Below are 23,464 nucleotides of genomic sequence, written 5' to 3'. Positions count from 1 at the left end.
ATGGAAATCCGCAGGACCCATGGATCAGCCTGAGAAAAGTAGCCGATGAGTGGCCTCGCTGAGTCGGCGTTTCGTCCGTTTTAAAGAGTGTTTTTTACTATGACGGATAACCGCGATGGTTTTAGCGAAAAAGAGGGCGGCGTAGCTAATTGTTTTATTTAGCTGGCGAGCTAGCGCTGGAGCTCTGGTATGTTAGCTTTTGTGCTAGCAGGCTAGGAGAGACCAGGGGGAGGGGAGAGTTCCTCTGCTTTGAAATTGTTTCAGAGCAGCTAGCTTGGGTTAGCATTAGCACACCAGGGACTAAGCTTTTGGGGTGAAGTTTTTTCTTTTTTAGTTTTTGAGCTCGTGTTTTTATAGTGCGCATATAACTTTGATTTAACATTAGTCTGGGCAGGTGACGTTAACGTTGCCTATTTCGGGGGGGTTGGGGTAATGTAGCAGCAAAGCTTGCGGCTAACCACATCAGACAATACATTTGAAATAGGATTGATGAGTCGAATAGCTGGAAGCTCACAGTTTACGCTATCTGGCTGCCTGTCTACCGTTAGCATAGCTAGCAGGCTAGTGGTAGCCAGCGCCGGTTAGAAGTTGTCTGGAAGAAGAGCAGCTATTGCCCCCGATGGTGATTGATTGAGACAATGGATTTTAACGTCACAACCCCGCAGTAAAAGGATGAGTTCGTGCTTTGTACCAAACGGGGCCAGTTTGGAGGATTGCCACTCCAACCTCTTCTGTCTGGTAAGTCTCTCTGCTCCCTGCGCTCAGCTAGCTGTTAGCCGTGCCGCTGAGAGGCCAGAAAGCCATTTTGGCTAATCAGGCAACAAGCTTTGTAACGTCAGATGCAGGACTGGCGTGAAGGCATCGGGCCTGTAACTTGCAAATCGTGATCTAGCTCACTTTAATAACATTGGTGGCACGTACTGTAGGGTAACTGTATTAAAGAGTTGCCAGTGAATGTGGCATGATCCCGTGTTTACACTGCGTTGGTTACATAAATATCAAACTAGCATTAACGTTAGTTACGAGATAGTAACAGGTCAGGCTAACAGGCGAATCATCAAAACTTGTCAAAACATCCACATTTTTCTAAATATATGGGACATGGCAATGCTATCTGATGAACATGTTGGAAGATACGTCTCAAAGTTGTATTTTATAAATTAAACCCTACACTGTGATTAACTACTGACATACAGTGTGCGTCATTAGTTGTTCATAACTGCTGATTAATTACTGCATGACAGTTGTTTTCTGGCATGATTGTGGTGTCACATGTATATAGTATTGCAAAACTTTTCAAGAGGTCAGCAGCTCTCAGTTTTCAAGTTTTCAACTTTTTTTTCCATTGAACCTGATTTTCTGAATGACAGGACAAGCAGTCTTCAGCTGCTCCTGTGTGTGTTTGTGTGTGTCAGGGAATGTGTTTCCTCCTCTCCACACACAGGCACACACTCAAACTCTGAGTCTCTGAGTTATGAAAACAACAACAAATGATTGGCTGAATGTAATGCAGCTAAGCTTTTTCGTTAATTCTCATATTGTTTTTTTCCCCTTCCTCTCTTTAGGCCGATTTGACTGGAATAAAATGGCGACGTTTTGTGTGGCAAGGACCCACCTCTTCGCCCATCCTTTTCCCTGTGACCGAAGAGGACCCTATATTGTGTAGTTTCAGCCGATGCCTGGCGGCAGACGTGCTGAGTGTGTGGAGAAGGCACCACACCCCAGGTCGCAGAGAGCTCTGGCTTTTCTGGTGGGGGGATGACCCTAGTTTTGCCGAGCTGATCCACAATGAGCTCTCAAGTAAGTGCATGCAACATCTCCGTGTTTTTATGGTTTTGATTCTGACAGTATTGGAATTGGTTACTCTCAAAACTGTATTTTCCAGTGTAAAATGGCAACAATATTTGTACCCCCCTACTTGAAGGTATATGTGTTTTTTTTCATACAATCTAAGCAGTGGAATTGGCACAACTATTTCACATGTTGAAGAAATTAAATTCAAGGGTGTAATGGTTGATGTTATTAACAGATGCTTTGTAGAGTTTCCGTGCTGACAGATAATTGCAGAAAAGTGGTCCATTTGTGGAAACTCATGTTCATGTTTCAACATGTTTAGTGTTGGACGCTGCCAGCCTTTATTAACGGCGGCAAAGAGTACTAATGCAAGTTTCATTGATACAAAGTCTGATGATAATAAGTTATGATAGCCTAACTGAATTGTAAAGAACTGGTCTTTTTTAAGGTCTCTTAAGCCTTGTGGAATCCATTGGCTCTTAGCCACGGAGGTACAGGCTTGTTTGGTAGCATGAAGGAGAGCTGGTGTGCATCACAGTCACTTGACATATTCTCGTTTTTTTGGACGAAGGGTTGATTTCAACGTCGTTCATAATATAACTGTGAGACAATTCTTCTCATGGGCGTCCACACTGACCAGGCATTCTGTCTCTTGTCTCGAGGAGGGTTAAGTGAAGACCACACAGATAGGTCATTACAGAGACAGGAATCTCGGCTAAACTACAAAGAAAGTTGGTAGGTTTAGCTCGGAGTTGGAAACTTACATGTTATTATTAATTTAAAAGCAGAGTAGGCTTCATCTGCAGAATACATTTTGCACTGTATCATTTCATTTTCTATAAACAAAATATTTACCAGTCTGTTGCTTGAGTCATTAATGTTAACACAAAAAGTGTCTGAATTAAATGTCTGCCACTGTAGTTGTTGCTGTGGTCAGTTGTTTACCAACCAAACTCCAGTCTCATTAATATGTGTCAAACTATGTAGTGTACCACAGATTGCATTCAATGTGAGCGATGTTTCTTTATCAGATAGAGAAAAGGTCTGTTTTGTTAAAAGTATTCAGCATATTTTTAATGGATGCTCTTGTTTCAGGTGAGGAGGATGGCGAGTGGGAGAGCGGCCTGTCCTATGAGTGTCGGACACTCCTGTTCAAGGCCATCCACAACCTGCTGGAGCGCTGTCTCATGAACCGCGGCTTCGTTCGCATCGGGAAGTGGTTTGTCAAGCCATACCAGAAGGAGGAGAAGACCATTAATAAAAGGTATGTACTGCTTCTTAACCGCACAGTTATACAACGGGCAGTTAATTGTTGAATCAAATCCAACACTAGACTCATGGTCGGGTCACAAGTTACAGCTGGGGCATGTTTTCTTTTGAAGTGGAAGGGAATAACCTGCTACCTGTTGTGTTGGTACAACATCATATTCACGTCATCCTCCCAGTTAAAGAAGAAGAGATTTTGCTGTCTATACGGCCCGCAAGGTTTTATCATGAACATGCTGACATTTTATATATATTTTTTTAATGCTCAGCTGAATTTGGGACAACAGTGTTTTTGCTATCAACTAAGGCAGTAACAGTAAAGGTATTTTCCGCCTTAGTCATGAAGGACCAGCTTACAAGAACCTCGAGGTAGCACAGTTGCTGAAAATAAATATGGCAGTGGAGCAAGTTGTCATGAAATTGTACTTGTGCTGTAGGGCTGACCATAAGTCCGTATTTGATATTGGAGTACTGGTCAAGAGTTGAGGAATGCAGGGAATGGCTGTTTAAGGTTGACTTTATAAAGAGTTGGTTTAACTGTGTTGCACGTATGCAACCTTTCATGCTTGTTCGAGAGGTGTTAAAGACAGATGACTGTGAGTCTTGTGCATATGCGTACTGCAGTGGGGAAAGTCTCTCTTGGCAGATTCCTATTTGTTATGAAAGTTGTGTTTTAAACCTCCCGTAGCACTTCTTGGCCTCTGACGTCCTTTTGATCGTTAAAATTCCCACTTGGGATTCAACTGAAGAAATGGTGCGTGCAACTTTATCGTTGTTTTAACTATGTTGTTGTAAGTGGATAGCTGTTTCTGGGAACGACTTATCAACGTCTTTTACAAGGAAAAATGGCTTGAGCAAATACACACATGGCTTTGGTTAAGCAGTGTAACCATGACAATAGACACTGTTGACTGCTCACCTGCTCCTCAGATAAAACTTCTTTTTGAGGTGTTGTGCGTGGTGAGGATAAACTGTCATTAATAAACCATTTACTACTAGATCTACGTTCCTTAGTCATCCTGTAATCCTCCAGAAAAAAAAGAGATTCCTGGAAATAATTTAGATGTAAAAATGGGGTTGAGTATGACGGCGTTATTAAACATTTTCAAATTACATCATCAGCGTTGCACATTTCTAACCTAGTTTCACATTCATGTGAAAAAGCTTGAAGTAATAGTCATCCGTTATCTGACATAATTTCCAAATGTGTTTAGACTTGACTAAGAAAATAAAGCAACACTTCCAGGATAATTTATAGCTTCCACACCTTATTTTTTTTTAACAGCTGTGATGCAAAACTGGTCTGTGTTGTTGTTGTTGTTGTTGTTGTTGTTGTTGTAGAAATACAAGCTTTAGTGGAACCAGCAGCAGCACATCTATTATTGTCTGGTTCAGAGCAAGGTTATGCACAGCTGTATTTCCTGCCAATCTTTGTACATTATGTGGGGATGATATATATTACCCTCTCTCGTTGCTCTTGAAAAGGGGGCGGGCTGGTGCATCCTGGAGTTCCCTGACAAGCTAATTTGAGCGTCTGCTTTTTGGCAGTGTTGATCCGTGCTGACTTGGGTTTTTGATGCACAGCTCTTTTCGGCTCAGCTCCGACTGACAGCTTTGTCGATGCTTTTTTTGGAGAATTTTAGTCTCTATCTGAAAGAGTTGTCGCATAAAGCGGGAGGTGATTTCTTGCTCACTGGTGCTTAGCTCCTGTTTTTACATAAAGATGTGTGTGTGTGTGTGTGTGTGTGTGTGTGTGTGTGTGTGTGTGTGTGTGTGTGTGTGTGTGTGTGTGTGTGTGTGTGTGTGTGTGTGTGTGTGTGTGTGTGTGTGTGTGTGTGTGTGTGTGTGTGTGTGTGTGTGTGTGTGTGTGTGTGTGTGTGTGTGTGTGTGTGTGTGTGTGTGTGTGTGTGTGTTGAGGCGGCGGCAGCAGCGCAGCACCTCTAACAGAAGAGTCTGGCAGTCTCGCTGTCGCCTGCCCTCTCTGGCTGGTAAACAGGGCTGTCTTTGGAAAATGCTGAGTGGGCACTGTGGTTTTACAGCAACCATGTCAACAAGTACTATTTTAGTGCATTTAGCCTCCTGGCCTTGTAGAAGTAGTAAAGAAATAAATATGAATATTGTTTTAACATTTCAGGACTATAATAATCTCCCCATGTATCTTTTTTTCACTCCTATTTTTGCCCATGTGTTGCAAGGAGGTTTGATACCTATAGAAGCTGAGTGTGTTTGGTGCACCATCTCTTTGGAGGATAGGCTTGCATTCATGTTTCTGACCAGTATCTGTGGAAGCAACAGTTTTCTCTCAAAAGCATGATATGGATCAAAGTCCCCGACCAAGAATGCAAGGAGTTGTATTTCTCACACCTCTTCCCCTCTTGAGTTGTTCCTTAACAATGAGTGGTGGAGAGAATACACTGACAACCTCAATAGTCTGCAGGGGTTCATGTTAGCTTTTGTGTGCTGATGGCAAGGTGCAGCCTAAGGCAGGTGCATTTAAACTTTATTATGTGTTTTTGTTTGAAGAAAAATCTCTCTTTAAAATAAAATCCCTTTTTTTTTATTTCATTCCAGCGAGCACTTGTCTTGCGCATTCACCTTCTTCGTACACGGTGACAGCAACGTGTGCACGAGTGTGGAGATCGCCCAACATCAGCCTCTTCAGCGACTGAGCGAGGATCATCTCAGCCTCGCCCAGCAGAGCTCCAGCCCTCTGCAAGGTAGGAACACACTAGACTTGCCCAATATAATACAAGCTTTTATGTGTGTTTTTTTTAGACATTTTCCATTAGGTTTATTCTAGTGGTCACAGCAGAGTGGTGCAGTGAAAGATAATGTAAGAATAAAGTTACCAAAGCCAGTAGTTACTGTAATAAGTGCAATAAAACAATGCAAATTAAAAGCCACAACCTGATCAAAACACCTGTTCAACCTGCATCAACGTGAACATGTTGAATGCAATATTTAAGTCTGCTCTGTCTATATAGCCCAATTGCTGTCCAAATCCACAGTTTTCTAAAAGGGTCAACCACTGTAAAATTGCTGTCTTGTGACTGTTAATAAGTTTTTGTAAACATCCACATCCCTAATTGTGACTCCCCTCTGCCCTGCAGTCATCCTGAGCCCGTACGGATTGAATGGGGCCATCACCGGACAGGCCTTTAAGATGTCAGACCACCCCACTCAGAAGCTCATAGAAGAGTGGAGGCAGTTTTACCCCATCAGCCCCAACCGCAAGGAAGCCCAGGAGGACAAGATGGAGGAGACGGACTGGGAGGATGACTCCTTGGCAGCTGTGGAGGTCCTTGTTGGTAAGGCATTGTTATGTTAAAACAAGGTGTTAAAGGTTATGGTAAACTTTGCATGTTTGTTTGCTGTAGTTTTTGTTGTGAATGTTTGAGAAAGTTGCTTTTTGTTGTTAATAATTGCATGGCATTCGTTGACCATTAATACATAGTATCTTAAAACTAAGAGTAAAATCCACTCATGAAAGGATGGACTAGAGATCAATGCAACATCGGCATCATCCGCGCCTGTTTGATTTATCCCACCGAGATCATAAATTATCAAAGCATCCACTAAATTGGGCCTTAGAAATTGATTGCAGCAATGCACAACATGTCTTTTTCTAACAAAATAATGTGTGTTTTGGTTCCAGCGGGAGTTAGGATGGTGTACCCTTCCTGCCTGGTGCTCTTCCCCCTGTCGGAGCTGCCTGCTGTGGTCCCTCAGGGCTCGGCCAACACCTCAGGAAGCCTGTGTGGAGCTCAGCAGGGCCAGGCCGCTCACAGAGACCCCGCCATGTCCTCTGTCACTCTGACTCCGCCCACGTCACCAGAGGAGACTCATACCGGTGAGACTATGAGCTTCACATTTTTTATATATATTTTTTTTTCTTGGTATTCTCCATACTTACAGAATTGCTTTTTTTCCGTCTTACCCGCAGACTATCAGCCCGCCCACCGGTGGCTCAAGTTGTCCTCTGCGTCCGATGGCAACAGCTCCAACAACACTCTGCACGGGGGTAAAATCCCTCGCAGGCTGGCCACACAGATGGTGGAGTCCGTGTGGCAGGAGTATAACATAAACCGTACAGGACACAAGTATGTTCGGTGTTCCCCCTCTTCCTCCAAAATGAGCATTACCAGTCACATAACTGCCTCCAAGCTTACTGATAAAAATCTACCCTTTTCTAACAGGAGGAAGTTTACAACATTGACCAATGGGACCTGTGAGGAAGAGTCAGACAAAACTGGACTTTGGGATTTCGTGGAGCCTGCTCACAGGCCACATTGCAACTGCTCAAGGTAGGTTGAATGGAATGTCTACACAGGCAACTTAACATTTTCCTTCCTAATTAAAGGTGCACCAAAGGGGGGATTTGTTTACATTTGCAGAGCCTGCAGTTCATTTACAAAACATATTTTTCTACATGTAATTCTTAATATTGAATAATTCTATCATGTGTAAAAGCCAAATAATTTTGAGGCACCAAGAACCAGAAACTAGAATATGTTTGTAAACAAAACCGTGGGCCATGCTGATGTAAACAACAACAGTGGACAGTCAATTATAGGGCAACTTTTATCTTCAAACAGTGTTGCAGATATCCAATTTTCCCTTTTTAAGGAAGGTTGTTTATTCAGGTACGAGAATATACCTTGGAAAATGTTCACTTCTCTGACACACCCAAAGTTACATAGCGCACCTATAAAAGTAAGTGTATGCTAAGCTTTCGTATTGTTTACTCACATAGACATAAGAATCCGAAGCAGCGATCCAGCAGCACCTCAGGACACCTGCCCTCATCGGGCCAGCCCGCACAGCCGGCCCCCAAGCACAAGCTGGGCGACAAGCTGGAGAAGGGCGACAAGCAGCAGAAGAGGCCGCAGACGCCTTTCCACCACCGCAACTCTGTGAGCGAAGATCAGTCTATGGAGCCGCAGACCCAGAGGCTGTGTTTACGATCCCAGGAGGACAGCTCCTATCCCAGCCTGCACCACGTGGACACGGTCCCTTCCAAAGCCCCAACGCTGCACACACACGGCACGCCCGCCGACCTGGTGGGCTCCCCGCCGCCCCCTCCCCTCAGCCCGCACCCCTGCGATCACGGCGAAGGAGACATGACCCCGGGCGGCATGAAGAACTCATCCACACCCATTCACCAAGCGTTCTACCCGCCGTCAGTGGAGCCCTGTCTGCTACCGCAAAAGGGCTCGTCTGAGGGGCCCCAGCTGGAGAACATGCCTATGCCCCTGCCCTTCCCCCCAGCCTATAACGAAACCCTGGAGCCCACGGTCTTTGTGGGCTCAGCCATCAACCCCAACGAGGACTCCACCCACAACCCCTGGAAGTACTTCAACCTGCCCAGGAAGAAGGCCTCCAGCTTCCTGACGCCCCAGCTACCTGTGGATAAAATACGAGATGATTCTGGGGGAGGCGGAGGAACGGAAACTGTGGTGTCGGTCACTGAGTGAGTATTTGATCACTCATTCCCCAGCTACATTAAAGGAATAGTTCGACATTTATCATTTTGAGCTCTTTTTCCTCATTCTCTCGACAAAAAAAAAAAAGGTGACACAAACCGTTCCTGTTTGTGCGCGCATTTTTAATGAAGACGTGAGCAAAGGTCGTTCATCCAGGTTAGCTTAGCTCAAACACTGGTAGTCAAGCTTGGCCTTAGCCCGCCTCTGCTGACAGTCAGAAAATAAAATGTACAACATCAGAAAATGCTCCTAGGTGCTTGTTGTGACTTGTGTATTTACCACCCTATGTTGAGCTCTATATTTTTAACACTTTTTGTCATTTTAGAATATGGAAAGGAAACTGGGGTGAATTTAGTTTGAAGTTGGAGATGAGAAGAAATTTGAATATCCAACTTCAAATTAACTTCACAACACGGAGAGTCAGGCAAAAAGCTATAAATTAATAATGTAGCAAACTCTTTCCTTTTTAAAAAACAAACAAAAATGCAGCTTTTTTATTATACAGCATGCCTGCGTCTGTCTGAGCATCTTTGTACCCGTTTCCTTCTCAGATTGATGTCGGGCTCCACAAGGCCCCTTAAGGTGTCCCAGGAGCTGGTCAATACTTACGCCCAGCGGAGAAACAGCCATCTGGCCTCGGCCACGGGAGACGGAGAACGCGGCGATGAGGCCGACCCGTACGCCTTCGTAGAGGGAGACGAGGAGTTCAGCTTCACAGAGAAGAAAGACAAGGCCGGAGCCGAGAGGGACGGCAGCAAGAAGAACAAGGGGGACGATGGATCTGCAGGCTCGGGAGACGGTGAGAATCCCTTCACTTTCAGTCTGTTTGGCCCTCCTAGGTTTGACATTTAATGAAATGAAATGTCTGGAGTTTTGGTGTGTTATTCAAGCCCCTTTCAATTGTTTTGCTGTGCAGATGGTCAGGGTCCATCAGGTAATAAACCTGTAGCCTCGACCAGCCTCATCCACGAGAACGACTTGGCCGTGTCCTACAGCGACCTGGATAAAATCTTCAATTCCGACGAAGATGAACTAGCGGTAAGTTCCTCAGCTGCTGATGTGGAGGCCTGTGAAGTAGGGCTAAGTATTGGCAAGGACTTCGCGATGTGATATATCACGATACATTGCAATATATTGGGATATTCCAAAATGTAAAAAAAGAGCTGAAATACAAGTTGCTGTGTATGATCTGGGTGTTCTTAATACATACCACCGCATTATATTGATAATTCAGCGGACAAAGTCAAAACTATTCAATTCAAATTCAAAACCCGGCAATTCAAGGCAACATGCCAAACTGCGGCATCTACTAGAGCGGAGAGGTTGTATTTTACAAACCGTATATGTGTCGTTTTATTTTATTGTGTTTTTTTTTAATGTGAAGCGCTTTGTGACCCTGGTCTGCGAGAGGCGCTATATAAATAAACTTTACTTACTTACTTACTTACTTACTTTAAACTTTTTCTAAATATAGATTTTTGGAGCTGACGATACAATACATTCATCACTAAAATAAATATCAAGTTAAATTGGCGTGTTGATTTTTACACACAGCCCTACTGTAAAACCTGGTAAAATATTAAAACAGAAGATATTGAGTTTTATATTATGTTGAGGTTTTGTTTTTCCCTGTCTGCACAGCCTGGATCCAAAAGAGCTGGAGTTGGCACAGAGGACAAGTTTGGCAAAGACGCGAAAGCAGCGTTGGACCAGCTGTCTTGCATAAGTAAGGACACATTACAGCATCAGTTTTATCCGCATTCATTGGAATTTTAATAAACACGTTGTTTCAAGGGAATTAATAACGTCTTTTGTGTCCAGGCTCGGCAGACCTGCACCAGATGTTTCCCACCCCGCCCTCTCTAGAGCAGCAAGGTTACTCTCCCATGAACTCCGGGAGCAAGGATAGCCTGGAAGCAGGGACGGGCCTCACACTGTTGGACGGCAGCCAGCTCAACAACCACTTCAAGATGGAGGTGGAGGAGGGATTCTGCAGCCCTAAGCCATCTGAAATAAAGGTACGATTCACCTGCCCGAGTATTGAGCAAGTTCATGGTACGGCGACGTATGGGTTCTTTACCATTTCTACTATTTGTCCCCAGGACTTCTCCTTTGTGTACAAGCCGGAGACGTGTCAATTGTTGATTGGCTGCTCCATGTACGCACCCCTGAAGATGCTACCCAGCCAGTGTATGTTGCCTATCAAACTGCCAGAAGACTGTGTATACACGCCCAGCTGGACCATGGGTACCATGGGTAAAATGGAACTGATGCCATCAGTGACGAATGTCAATCTCCTCACCAAAGACAGGTTAGTGCATAAAGCATTAACAGTGGGCTCAGTACTATCCTTTGTTTATTCGTGATTACAAACAATGATTAAAGTCTTCAAATCCATTCAAGGAAAGCTATTCTCGAAATGGTCTTTTATAGGACTGGCCCGAGTACTTTTAATATACTACTATTCGTTTGTTAGGTTGGTATTTGTGGTTAAATTCAGTATTTGGAAACCTTTTTTTTTTTGTCAGCAAAACTGTTGGTAAACAAAAGTTGTACATTTCACATTTTGGCCCAGCAGAACTACTGTGCTAATTGGAACTAATAATGTGGTTTTTCGTAACCGTTTTTTGAGTGAGTATTCAAATACTTGTTTGAAAAAAAACAAAAAAACAATGAATATGCAAAGCCTGTTATACAGGGGGCTCAGGTACAGTGTGTAATATGACATCATTAAGAAAGTTCTAGAATGCAACACTCCCTGGGTAACCCCACCCCTTTCAAATAATAACAGAAGCTACAGTGGCCTTCAAGGACAAGAACAATTCTAAATTTTAAACAATGCACCTGATGACATTCCAACTATGACACTTTCAAGATGGCGGCACTAGGCCTTGGTCCAAAATATGGAGAAATATGGACATATGAGACCCTTTCTAAGGGGGAAAAAAAATATTCAAAACATTTTTTTCAGCTATTATGCACTAAATTAAATGTACTTATGGATATTATAATTACTTTCTACAAAATCTGCTAGGAAATAAAACCCAAAATTCTACACACTGCAGGTTTAAAGGTGCAGTGTGTAATATGACATCATCAAGAAAGTTCTACAAAGTTCTAGAATGCAACACTCCCTGGGTAACCCCAACCCTTTCGAATAATAACAGAAGCTACAGTGGCCTTCAAGGACAAGAACAATTCTAAATTTTAAACAATGCACCTGATGACGTTCCAACTATGACACTTTCAAGATGGCGGCACTAGGCCTTGGTCCAAAATATGCAGAAATATGGACATATGAGACCCTTTCTAAGGGAAAAAATAATAATAAAAAAAAAAATTCAGCTATTATGCACTAAACTAAATGTACTTATGGATATTATAATTACTTTCTACAAAATCTGCTAGGAAATAAAACCCAACATTCTACACACTGCAGGTTTAAGGGTGATTTCAATCACTGATAAAAAATATATTATGATACTTTTTTTATATAAAAAAAAATGTATATGAGGAAAATGTGAAATAAATTTTCATCACTGTTTGTTTATTTCCCCATAACAGTAACGTCCCTAGTGTGGAGCCCGACTACAGCCAGACCTACACCCCTCAGACCCACACACCCTTCATCAGCAGTGCGCCCCCCAGCAACAGCGCGACCACAGGCATCCTGCCCTCGCCGGCCACGCCGCGCTTCTCCGTGCCCACGCCGCGCACACCACGCACTCCGCGCACGCCCCGCGGCCCCGCCAGCGTCCAGGGCTCGCTCAAGTACGACAACTCTGACCTGTACTCCCCCGCCTCCACCCCTTCCACCTGCCGACCACTCAGCTCGGTGGAGCCGGCCACCGTCCCCTCCATCCCCGAGGCTCACAGTCTCTACGTCACCCTCATCCTCTCCGAGTCGGTCATGAACCTCTTCAAGGACTGCAACTTTGACAGCTGCTGCGTGTGCGTCTGCAACATGAACATCAGAGGAGCGGACGTGGGCGTGTACCTAAAAGACAACGGCGAGGCCCAGTACCCCTGCACTTGTGGCTTCAGCGCAGTCGCCAACCGACGCTTCGGTCAGTCGGCCGGGCTGTTTCTGGAGGACGAGCTGGACGTGGTGGGACGTGGCTCCGACTCTAGTCGGGACACGGAGCGCTGCTTTGAAGAGCTGCGAGCTTCCGCCACGCACAAAGCAGGCAGCCTGACGGAGAAACCTCCCGACGAGCTGATTCTGCTGTTGCAGGACCAGTGCACCAACCCTTTTGCCCCGATGGCGGGTGTGGAGTACCCAAAGCCCGGCTCAGCCACCAGTTCATTTCTGCGGGTGGAAGAGAGAGACTGTTATAATGACTGTTACATGGCACTTGAGCATGGCAGGCAATTCATGGACAATATGTCAGGAGGCAAAGTAGACGAAACACTAGTGAAAACCACCTGTCTTCATCAGTGGCCAAAATGCAAATGTATGTATTTTGTCTCACTATTATTGTTATTACAAGCTAATTTTCCCCTGTTTCTATTTAAACCTCAAACATGGTCAAGTTAAAATGTGTTGCTCATGATTTTTTCTCTTGCAGCAACAGTGATGAGCAAGCTGTTCTCTCAGGACGTCCTGCGGGTGTTGTTGTCCCTCCAGCCTGTTTTGCAGGACACCATTCAGAAGAAGAGGAGTGTGCGCTCGTGGGGCGTTCAGGGACCGCTCACCTGGCAACAGTTCCACAAGATGGCTGGGAGGGGATCATATGGTATGTGGAAAGTGTTTGGACCTAATCAGTCTCAAATCTCAGCAAATTTAGAGATTGGTTTTGGCATATTGTGGTGTTTGATCCCTTTGTTTGTTTTTTTGCGAAACACAAAGATGATCCTTGATTCTCTTACCACCACAGGTACAGATGAGTCTCCTGAGCCTCTGCCCATCCCCACCTTTTTGGTTGGTTACGAGTATGATTTTGTGGTGCTGTCTCCTTTTGGGTTGCCCTACTGGGAAAAGCTTCTTCTGGATCCTTTTGGTTCCCAGAGAGATGTAGGATACGTTATCATCTGCCCAGAAAACGAAGCTCTGCTCGGGAGAGCAAAGACCTTCTTCAAAGATCTGAGTGCCATATATGAGGTATGCTCCTGGCTGGATGAAGCTCATCCTTCTTGTACTGGCGTTCCCAAAAAACACAGATTCTTGTTCTCATATAATGATTCACACCGCATTATTTTTGTAATCAATCTTTTGTTTCTTGACAGGCATGCCAGCTTGGGCAACACAGGCCCATCTGTAAGAGTCACCCAGAGGGTGTATTGAAGGTCGGTACCACAGAAGGCAGGAGCATGACAGAGCAGCCCCTTAGTGACTGGTTCCTTAAGATGGCTGCCAGAGACGGAAACAATGAAGCCTTTAATAAACTCAAACTCTTTGCTCAAGTGTGCCGCTATGATCTAGGTAACATCTATACACATCAAAGTAAAGGTTTGCTGGATCGTGTGGTTTTTAAACATGATGATTGATTTTATTTCTTTATTTTTTTCAGCTCCATACCTGTCAGAACAGTCATTGGATAGCTCTCTGTTGTCGCAGCGCAGCCCCGTTGTTGCCTCCCCCCAGACCTCCAGCTCTTCCAGCAGCTCCTCAGGACCCCCGAGCACCAACACCACCAGCTCCAGCACCAGCTCTGCCCAGCCTGCCCAGATCAACAGCACCCCTCCCTCCTCCTCCTCAGGCCCCCAGACTATTGGGGGAATGGCCTCTGGCAAGCCAAGCTCTTACACGCCTTTTGGGCCGTCAGGCTTGCAGGGCGGCGCCTCTCAGAACGGACCCCAGTCTAATCCGCAGGGCGCAGGGGGGGCGCCAGAAAACGGAACCTCTGCCAACCAGGCTTCAGTGGCCGCTGAAATACTAGAGAGGTAGGTTCCATTGTGAGAGGCAATTTATCATTAAGACCTTAATTTTCCAATACTGAGATGTTTTGTTTTAATACTCCTTAAAGGATATGAAAGCAAAGGGGCCCACCGTTAGCAACCTGCCCGTTTACAGAACCTAGGCTGTGTATTAACATTGGATTTCTCTTTTTTGCGCACACAAAGTACAGATAGACTAGCGGATCCTTAGGAAATATTCACTGAAAATATTTTGACAACAAACATTCTCCAGAATCGCTGACTCCACCTTTTAATAAAAATTGCTGTTAATGAATTTATAGTCATTTATTTTAAAGATTATTCTAAATTGTGCATGTTCATCAATGAGCTTCAATTACCTTGCCTTGTATTAAAAAAACCTTATTAGGTGGAATTATTTAGTGAATTTACATCACAATAAAAACTGCATTTTCTGCCTTTTTTTTATCAATAGCACAATGGATAGGGACAAGGTGGGGAAGCCAACGGACGGAGAGTCCCACGCTGTGTCTTACCCACCTGCCATCGTGGTCTACATCGTGGACCCCTTCAGTTACGAGGACGCAGAGGGAGAGGTCCACTCCAGCAACTACACACTGGGCCTGCTGCGCTGCTACATGGAGATGCTCCAGTTCCTGCCTGCTCGCATCAGAAACGCTGTCTCAGTACAGGTACAGGCCTACGTCACAGTGTTTCGATGACTTGCATAATTGAGCGTTTTTTGAGGTGGAGAAGGCTTATTGCAGTGTTAAGTGAAGCGTAGTGAAAAGTTCACATCATTGGTTGTGATTGATAACGTCGTTTTAGTTTGAACTAATCCACTTGAGTCACAACAGAGCCATGCCACCAGTGGGCAGAAAGGGAGGCGAGAAGGAGCAGGGGACTCATTAGCAGACACTAATAGAGGCGCTAACTGCCACACCTGTTGTATAGTGACACAAGATTGCATCAACATGCCAGAGGGAACTATGAAACACCAGAGGTGTGAATGTGCTAATGGTTTTGGTATCAGCCGTTAAGTACAGCAATGACAGAACAGCAAAGGTCTATTATCCTTCCACTTATAGTTTGTTAGTGCATATTTGCCTTTTTTAATGTTAAGTATTAGAATATGATACAGCTTGAATATTTGATTTGACTTTTAGATGCATACAGTAGATCAAATAACACCCATTGATCACATGCATACCTCTGTCTTAGAATTCATAGTAAATGGTTAATTCATTTTGTTTTCTTTGAATTCAGTTTATTTAAGGCAATATTGTTTGTCCATTCTATAAAGCCATGCTTCAGTCAAACTATTTTATCTGGTAGGGGGGCTAATTGTGACCTTCACTAGTCATAATACAGTGATACATGTGCTGTGCTGTTGGGATGCCCCCTGTGTAAAGGACACTTGACTCCACTAATGAAAAACAACAACAAAAAAGTAACAATAAAGGGGTCTTCCAGGAGATGCTGAATATTCTCATTGAACTGACAAATAACAATAAAATGAAGCAAACACCACATTTTCAACTGAACATTTTATTTGTTTTTATTGTATTCATGTTTGATAGAGAACGTTGCCCTCATGGCTTTAAGTGCTATCTAGTCACATTGCCAGAGTGCCTGAACTTTGATTTTCACATGTCAAATTTTTAGGGATCAGTTCTTCTGAGCCTTCCTGCATTTTGTCATCAACTTTTTCAGAAACAAACCAGACACTATTTTCTGAAAACTTAAAAAAGTTAGCAAAAAAATCAACAAGTGCCATCAAATGTGTTAACTTTGATCCAGTCTGAAGTACCTGTGTTATTTCCTGTTCAGATCGTTCCCTGCCAGTATCTGCTGCAGCCCGTGCACAGTGGCGAGCGTCACCTCTACGGCCAGCACCTCAAGTCGCTGGCCTTCTCCGTCTTCACTCAGTGCCGGCGGCCTCTGCCCAACTCCACCAACTTCAAGGCTCTGACGGGCTTTGGCCCTGGTCTGGCCATCGACATGGCCCTCAAGGACCCGGAGGTAACTGCCATTGTGGTTTGCATACGAAGTCAGTGTTGTGGTGTCCTTGTGTCTTCTCTCTTTTTTTAAACTAATAAGTTATTTTTCTCTTGCACAGCGGCCCGAGTGTCTGCGTCTGTATACGCCACCCTTCATTTTGGCTCCGATAAAAGACAAGCAGACTGAGCTCGGGGAGACGTTTGGCGAGGCGGCCCAAAAGTACAACGTCCTGTTTGTGGGCTACTGCCTGTCACACGACCAGCGCTGGCTGCTGGCTTCCTGCACCGACCAACACGGAGAGCTGCTGGAGACCTGCATCATTAGTATCGATGTACCCAATAGGTATGTGTGCTCTTTTACAGGAAAGATCAAAAAACAAGAAAAAAAAACATCCATCCGTTCCACAAGATCCATATCTAAGTGTCTGTATATACAATGTGTGTTTGGTGTTTGTTACAGGGCCCGCAGGAAAAAGGGTTCAGCAAGGAGAGTGGGTTTGCAGAAGCTGTGGGAGTGGTGTCTCGGCCTGGTGCAGGTGACATCGCTGCCATGGAGGGTGGTGATTGGACGGCTTGGTAGAATGGGCCATGGCGAGCTGAGAGGTACACACACACACCTGCAGTGTTTGTTGAACTTTAAGCTTTATTAACACACATGAACACACACTAACTATGCTCTCACCCTGTCCCCCCGGCCCAGACTGGAGTATTCTGCTGAGCAGGAGGAACCTGCAGTCTCTCAGTAAACGTCTGAAGGAGACATGTCGGTTGTGTGGCATCTCCGCTGCCGATACTCCCAGCATCCTTAGCGCTTGTCTGGTTGCCATGGAGCCCCAGGGTTCCTTTGTCATCATGCCAGGTAAGGTATTTAAACTTTGTACCAGAGAGTTAGGGCAAGGCAATTATATTTATATAGCACATTTCATACAGGGAGACAAGTGTGTGCTCTATAGAAAATATTTAGAAGAGGAAGGGAAAAAATAGATGAATGAAAGATGGAGAGAATCATTGAAAAATATTAAACCATGGTATACTTGAAAACTAAAAGGAGCCTAAAAGTCAAAAGAAAAATTAACAGCTGAGGTAATTTGGTAAGGTTGTCAAGCCATTAACTACGCCCTCTCTTTTAAGCTGCATCAATACAAATGCTGAGTTCAGTTAAATGCAGAGGTGAACATTGAGGTATTTTAGTTTTAAAGGTGACAAAAGCTTGGGATGCTGTAATTTCTTCAGGTTGTAAGTTCTCGAGCTGACCCGATTTTCCCTTCCCTCTTGTCTCTTTAGATTCTGTGTCCACGGGTTCAGTGTTTGGCCGCAGCACCACACTCAACATGCAGACGTCGCAGCTGAGCACGCCTCAGGACACGTCCTGCACACACATCCTGGTGTTCCCCACCTCGGCCATGGTGCAGGTCAACACTAACACGTCGGAGCCCATCGACATCAACTTCAACCCCATAAATCCTGGTATGTTCTTGCAGCTGACCAAGGAAGCCTCAAAGCGGGGAAATGCATCGTTTCAGTAGTGTGAGGTTAGATGCTCAATCACAAGTATTGTTGTTTTTTTCCCCTCTGCAGATGGTTCTGATGGAATGGGCCTCTTTGACCTGTTTGACAACGACATGGTGGATCCAGACCTCATCAACATCCTGCCCAACTCCCCCACCACCTCGCCCGTTCACTCTCCCGGCTCCCACTACCACCAGGGAGGGGACGGAAGCAAGGTCCGTCACCTTTTTATATTATAATCCAAAACTCAATATTAAAGGTCTATAACAGAACCATGGGTTATTTACCTGCATGCCTGTCATCATGGACAGAGACACAGTTGGTTTTATTTAAAGTCGACCAGATAAACACACACTTGTCCCATCAATTCTTACAGCTGAGTTTGTTTTATTTTATTCAGGGTTTTTTTTTTTACCCTCAAATCGGAAATGTCTTGTTCTCTTCATTCTTCCATCATCCACTGAGATAATGCAACTTCAAACATTTGATGTTATCCATTGAGTCTGAGGTGGAGTAAAATGGAACACAATGGAATTACATTATTAAAGGATGAAGCCTGAGTTTTGCAATATGACTTTATATAGATTATAGTAAAGACACTCACATGTGTGCCAACTTGTTCAATTAAGGAGCTAACTAGGCCTGGGTAAAGAAAAAAAAATACTTTTCTTGCCCGGAGCTCACTATATCATAGCAAAACACCACCAAGTGAGTCCCTTCATGCTAGAACTATATTGATGAACAGGGTACAAAGAACATAAAAATTTAACTAATGGCTGGAAAAAGACCACTTGAAGCCAAAACTCATGTTTTAAATTAATTCCATTGATGCTGTCTTGCAGGGTCAGAGTGCAGATCGTATGGAGTCCCACGAGGAGGCTCTGAATATCCTGCAGCAGCCGATGGCTCTTGGCTACTTCGTCTCCACAGCCAAGGCTGGACCACTGCCTGACTGGTTCTGGTCGGCCTGCCCTCAAGCCCAGAACCAGTGTCCACTCTTCCTCAAGGTACATAAGCATTCAAAACTGTTTTTTTTGTCTGTTGGTGTCTGTCACATTGAAGTAGGGCTGCGACTAACGCTTGTACACCTGTATAAAAAGTCACTTTACGCGCTGGAATCTTAAATTTGCGCTTTTTAATTGTCGTCTGCCTCAGGTCTGTGTCTCTAAAAAGCCCTCAGACGGGAGGAGATGTTACAGATGAAATCTAAAGATTCAGATTTAATATGCATCTCCGTCTTTTTGTTTTTTTCCCCAGGCCTCTCTGCACCTGCACGTGTCTTCTGTCCAATCAGACGAGCTTCTGCACAGTAAGCACTCCCACCCCCTGGACTCCAACCACACTTCCGATGTGCTCAGGTAAACTGCTCGGATCAGAAAGACTACATTTTAATCCATGTGTTATTTTAAAATAAGGGAGTGTGATTTGTATTAAACCCCTCCCAATGTTCTGCCTTCCATATGATAGATTTGTTCTGGAGCAATACAACGCCCTCTCCTGGCTGACGTGCGACCCTGCGACCCAGGACCGGCGCTCCTGTCTGCCCGTTCACTTTGTGGTGCTCACCCAGATGTACAACTTTATCATGAACATGCTCTGAACTTTTTAAATGGGATCAAACTGCTGAGATTTGATTGGACGGATCGATCGGTCGAATCCTTGACACTCAAAAAGGACCTTACACTCCATCAGGGCCACATGTGGAGGAGCCATCACTCCGCCTCCCTGGTGTATCTCACACAACACTGACTGACTGACTGACTGGAAGTTTCCAATCAACCAATCAGATGCCAAGAATCCATTTTAGAATTTTGGAAGATCAAGGGACGTTTCATAAAGGAGAATAAAATGTCTTTTTAATGACTGTAGATTGCAATCTATGAAATTTTATCTTAATGAAATGCCTGCATATATTATTTATTGTAAGTTTTTAAATGTGGAATTTTTAATGCTTAATATCTTTTATATATTACAAATCCTAGAGGGTGTGTACATCTCACTGTAAAGGAATTGGTTTAAAAAGTGTAATTTTCTCAATTACAACACGGAAAAACCTGTTCAAGTGAATTTTTGCTGTAGATTGCTTTTAGAATATTATTTTTTCAAAGGGGTACAGACCTTTTTATTGCCATGCTGTAAAAATGAAGAAAAAGCTGGCCTGGGCATTTGTGTCCCACCCAATGAGTGGATGAGACTTACCTCTCTGTCTGCTTTGGCTCCAGAGTCTCTCGCACAGTAACTCAATGAGCTCTGAAGAGGAATTAAAAGGTACATTGTCAGATTATATATTTTATATAACAGATTTAGGTAATTGTGTGTGTATATGTGTACATATAATTGTGTGCCGCTACTGATGGTGCAGCTTCTGTTTTAGGAATAAAGTGCGTCTACCTTATACTCTGGTATTGTTGGCTTGTTTTTGACACTATGAACACCTTCGCATAGATGCATTTTGCTGCTGTGAATGGCTGCATTCACTTCAAAAGAATATAGATACAATTAATAAATTAAATCTGAAATCTGCATATAATTCGAGTGTAGTACATTTTTGAAACATTTGTCTTTCTAATTGAATGACCCTACTTTGTAACAGGTTTTCTGTTGTAGTCTACAAACCAAAGTTACTAATATAATGTTACTTGCTTGAATTTTGCCGGGACGTTTCTGAGAAATTCCCCCAGGATGCACTGCTACCGAGGTCTAAATTGACTTTCACCATTGCTTTTCCCTTTTCACCTCACTTTATATACTATCTATGCCAGAGCCGGAGTGGGACTCATTTTCAGCCCTGGAGTTTCATGCCTCAGACCGGCCCATTTTAGTTCACGACCAACATTATTAATATAATGTAATAACAACCTTAATATGTACGTCTGCAAAAGTGCACTGTTCTCTGCACCCTTGTAATTCTGTGTTTTTAGACTGTGTGGACTCAAATGCTCCTGTGTAGCCTAGCCTATAGGTGGCTGTCATGGTGCTACTATGTGCAGTAGGAGTGTGCGGAGACGTCATTATCTGTATCTGTTCAACAAACACAATTATCTGTATCTGTATTAGGATATGACACCGGAAGTGGGCTGGGCTTATGTCTGAATATTTTTTCACCAACAATTATTGTCCCTTCAGAGCCTCAAATTGATTTAATATTGGCATATTATTAATAATGAGATATATTTTCCTCATACTGTAAGCTACTTCTCATCTGTTTCTCTCTCTCATTATAAGTTATGAACTGTCTGAGCCCCTACACGTTTGACTGGGGGACATTGAACATTCAGAGTCTAAAACAGTAGGCCTATTACATCACAGTAAATCATAAACTTGCGCACTCTTTTTATTTTTAACTAAAGTTGTATGATCCATCGATCTAGATAAGATTTATTTTTCCCGTTTATTTCCCTCTTCTCTCTCACTCTCTCTCTCCCTCTGTCTCTCTATAGACCTATCTCTGTCGCGCTATCTCTCTCCCTATCTTTTTTAATTTCTAACTTGGTTCAATGAATAATTACTTTGGACTAGGAAACAGCGTTTTATAATCTAGTGATGTAAGTGATCAACGCACAAAAGCTAAACTTTGTTTGAGCAAATCTCTTAGTTATAAACAGATTGTATGAGCTAAACAGGCGAAGTCTTTGCAGATCAAATATTTAAAGATCGATTTTATTAAATGAATTACACGGCCCGTTGCCATTAGAGAGACGCGGTTCACGTTCAGAGATTTGAAATAAATTAAAGTCAGGAGGGACTGAAGGTGAGTCGGGGTCAGAAACTTCCAGCGGAATGGAGAGAGACCGCGGCTCACGGGGCCATGCATAAATGCAGCCGGTCTTTCTCTTCTAAGCCACGGCAGCGGAGATGAACAGCTGATAGGTGCGACTGAAGTTAAGGCAGAACGCGCTGCGTCAATTTAGTGCATGATAGGCAAAATAAATAAATAGTTGTTTCCCGAATGATTCGGGAAGTAAAAATATTCGGATCGATCTCATTATCCGTGCTCATCGGAATAAATGTTCGGATTCGGGCTCATCCCAGTGCAGCAGACGCTCCAGTCGCCATTGTCCCGAGCATAGGCCTACATTGAAAATAAATGACTGGGGGCTGGCACTAACTTTTATGAAGCCTTTGGTATGAGTGCAGAATTACAAGTTATCTTCTTTCACCGCGTAGTCCGACATGGAAGACATGCTGCTAGTGAGAGACACGCAGCAGGGCTAGGAGGCCCTAGTTCCTGTTTCTGCTTCAAAATAAAAGTAATCTCACGTTACGCCAGTTAGATGCTTTTAATGTGAAACTGAAGCTGTATGAAATGGTCAGTTTCCATTAGCAGTAACTTAACTGCGGACTAATAATATGATTTTTAATGCACCAATAGGTATAATGATATTTTAACCCAGTGCCATGACTGGGCCGGCCCTCGCAGCCCAAAAACCAGAGCGGCCCACCGGGAATGCTCCCGGTTCTCCCGATTAGCCACTCCGGGCCTGATCTATGCTCACGAATGCTTCAGTGACACGCCTTATTTGACATATGTGAACAATCACTCAACTTACTGAATGAAAGTTATCCATTTGTTATACGGTTATACAATAAGTATCATTAAAACCTTACATTTGGTGAATTAGGAATTAAAAGAACATGAACAACATTGTAATACCTTTGCAAGAACAACATAGTCTCTAGAGTATGGGCTACTTTACACTGCATCCCTTTTGAAGCTGCTTAAAGTTGTCTAATAGGCTAAGCCTCGTAACATGAGTAAATTGAGGGTTATACAGGGTAGAGGTTTTTTGGAGGGCTGAACTATGTTAGTCGACAAAGAGTGGCCTTTAACCCTGCCCATATAGGATTAGGATGCTTAGTGAGAATGGAATGAGCCAATCAAGGGAAACATGTCCCAAAGCCTCATCCAATCACTGACTTATGTTCTTCTTAATGGGATCCAATTGAAGGTTAGCCTAATTGGTCTGGGTGCGTTCTTAGGACAAACCCAGCCAGAAGCCCACACTTCCAAGAATCTGTTACAACAATTTCCTCAGGGAATCCCAAACATTGCAGCTATATGTAGGAACGGGGTTGTGTTTGAACAACTTGACTTACATTGATCATAGTCAGTACCACCTGTGCCTCAGCACTAGCCTCCCCAGTGACCTCAAATGCTTCTTAGTGGCCCCACATACCTGTTTCCCCCCAAAGAGGTGTCTTTGCAAAATGTTTAATTCTGCTTCTATTTGTTCATGTATGTTTGCTTATTTCTCATTTATATAGTGCACTACATCATCACCACTGTCTTCAATGCCTTACATTTGTTGTAGATAGTACTTTTTAACGGTAAAGAAAATTAAATTGCATTGTCCTGCATTTTATACAATGGAATTAAGCTTCAATGTCATATTCATATTTTACTTACTAGCTGTGCAAGACTAATATTTAACCAACCTGTCCTTTAGAAAGTTAGACATTACATTTATGGATCTAAGGGTTCCATAATTTAGAATAAGGGTGTGTGTGCAGAGGAAGCTAAAACTGTTATTCAATTCCGTTAAAGTTGTTTCAGAT

At 43.6% G+C, this 23,464-nt stretch overlaps 1 protein-coding gene across 1 annotated transcript; it reads left to right on the top strand.

Moving 5' to 3' along the window:
* Positions 1–20,294, top strand: LOC307248612 (mediator of RNA polymerase II transcription subunit 13-like). Its single transcript, XM_080025047.1, has 29 exons — positions 1–738; positions 1,566–1,800; positions 2,890–3,058; positions 5,632–5,777; positions 6,171–6,368; positions 6,716–6,910; positions 7,004–7,160; positions 7,257–7,364; positions 7,814–8,530; positions 9,095–9,342; positions 9,460–9,581; positions 10,185–10,269; positions 10,365–10,561; positions 10,646–10,854; positions 12,108–12,997; positions 13,112–13,279; positions 13,421–13,644; positions 13,770–13,965; positions 14,054–14,426; positions 14,875–15,091; positions 16,230–16,421; positions 16,519–16,742; positions 16,860–17,002; positions 17,100–17,258; positions 17,684–17,866; positions 17,978–18,123; positions 18,751–18,915; positions 19,166–19,266; positions 19,376–20,294. Exons 1-29 carry the CDS (start codon positions 673–675, stop codon positions 19,506–19,508), a joined length of 6,366 nt encoding a protein of 2,121 aa, XP_079881173.1. The 5' UTR covers positions 1–672; the 3' UTR covers positions 19,509–20,294.
* Positions 20,295–23,464: the final 3,170 nt, after the last annotated feature.

The sequence above is a fragment of the Ammodytes marinus genome (assembly GCF_949987685.1).
Source record: "Ammodytes marinus genome assembly, chromosome: 3".
NCBI lineage: Eukaryota > Metazoa > Chordata > Actinopteri > Uranoscopiformes > Ammodytidae > Ammodytes > Ammodytes marinus.
This window is presented reverse-complemented; position numbering and strand designations above follow the sequence as displayed.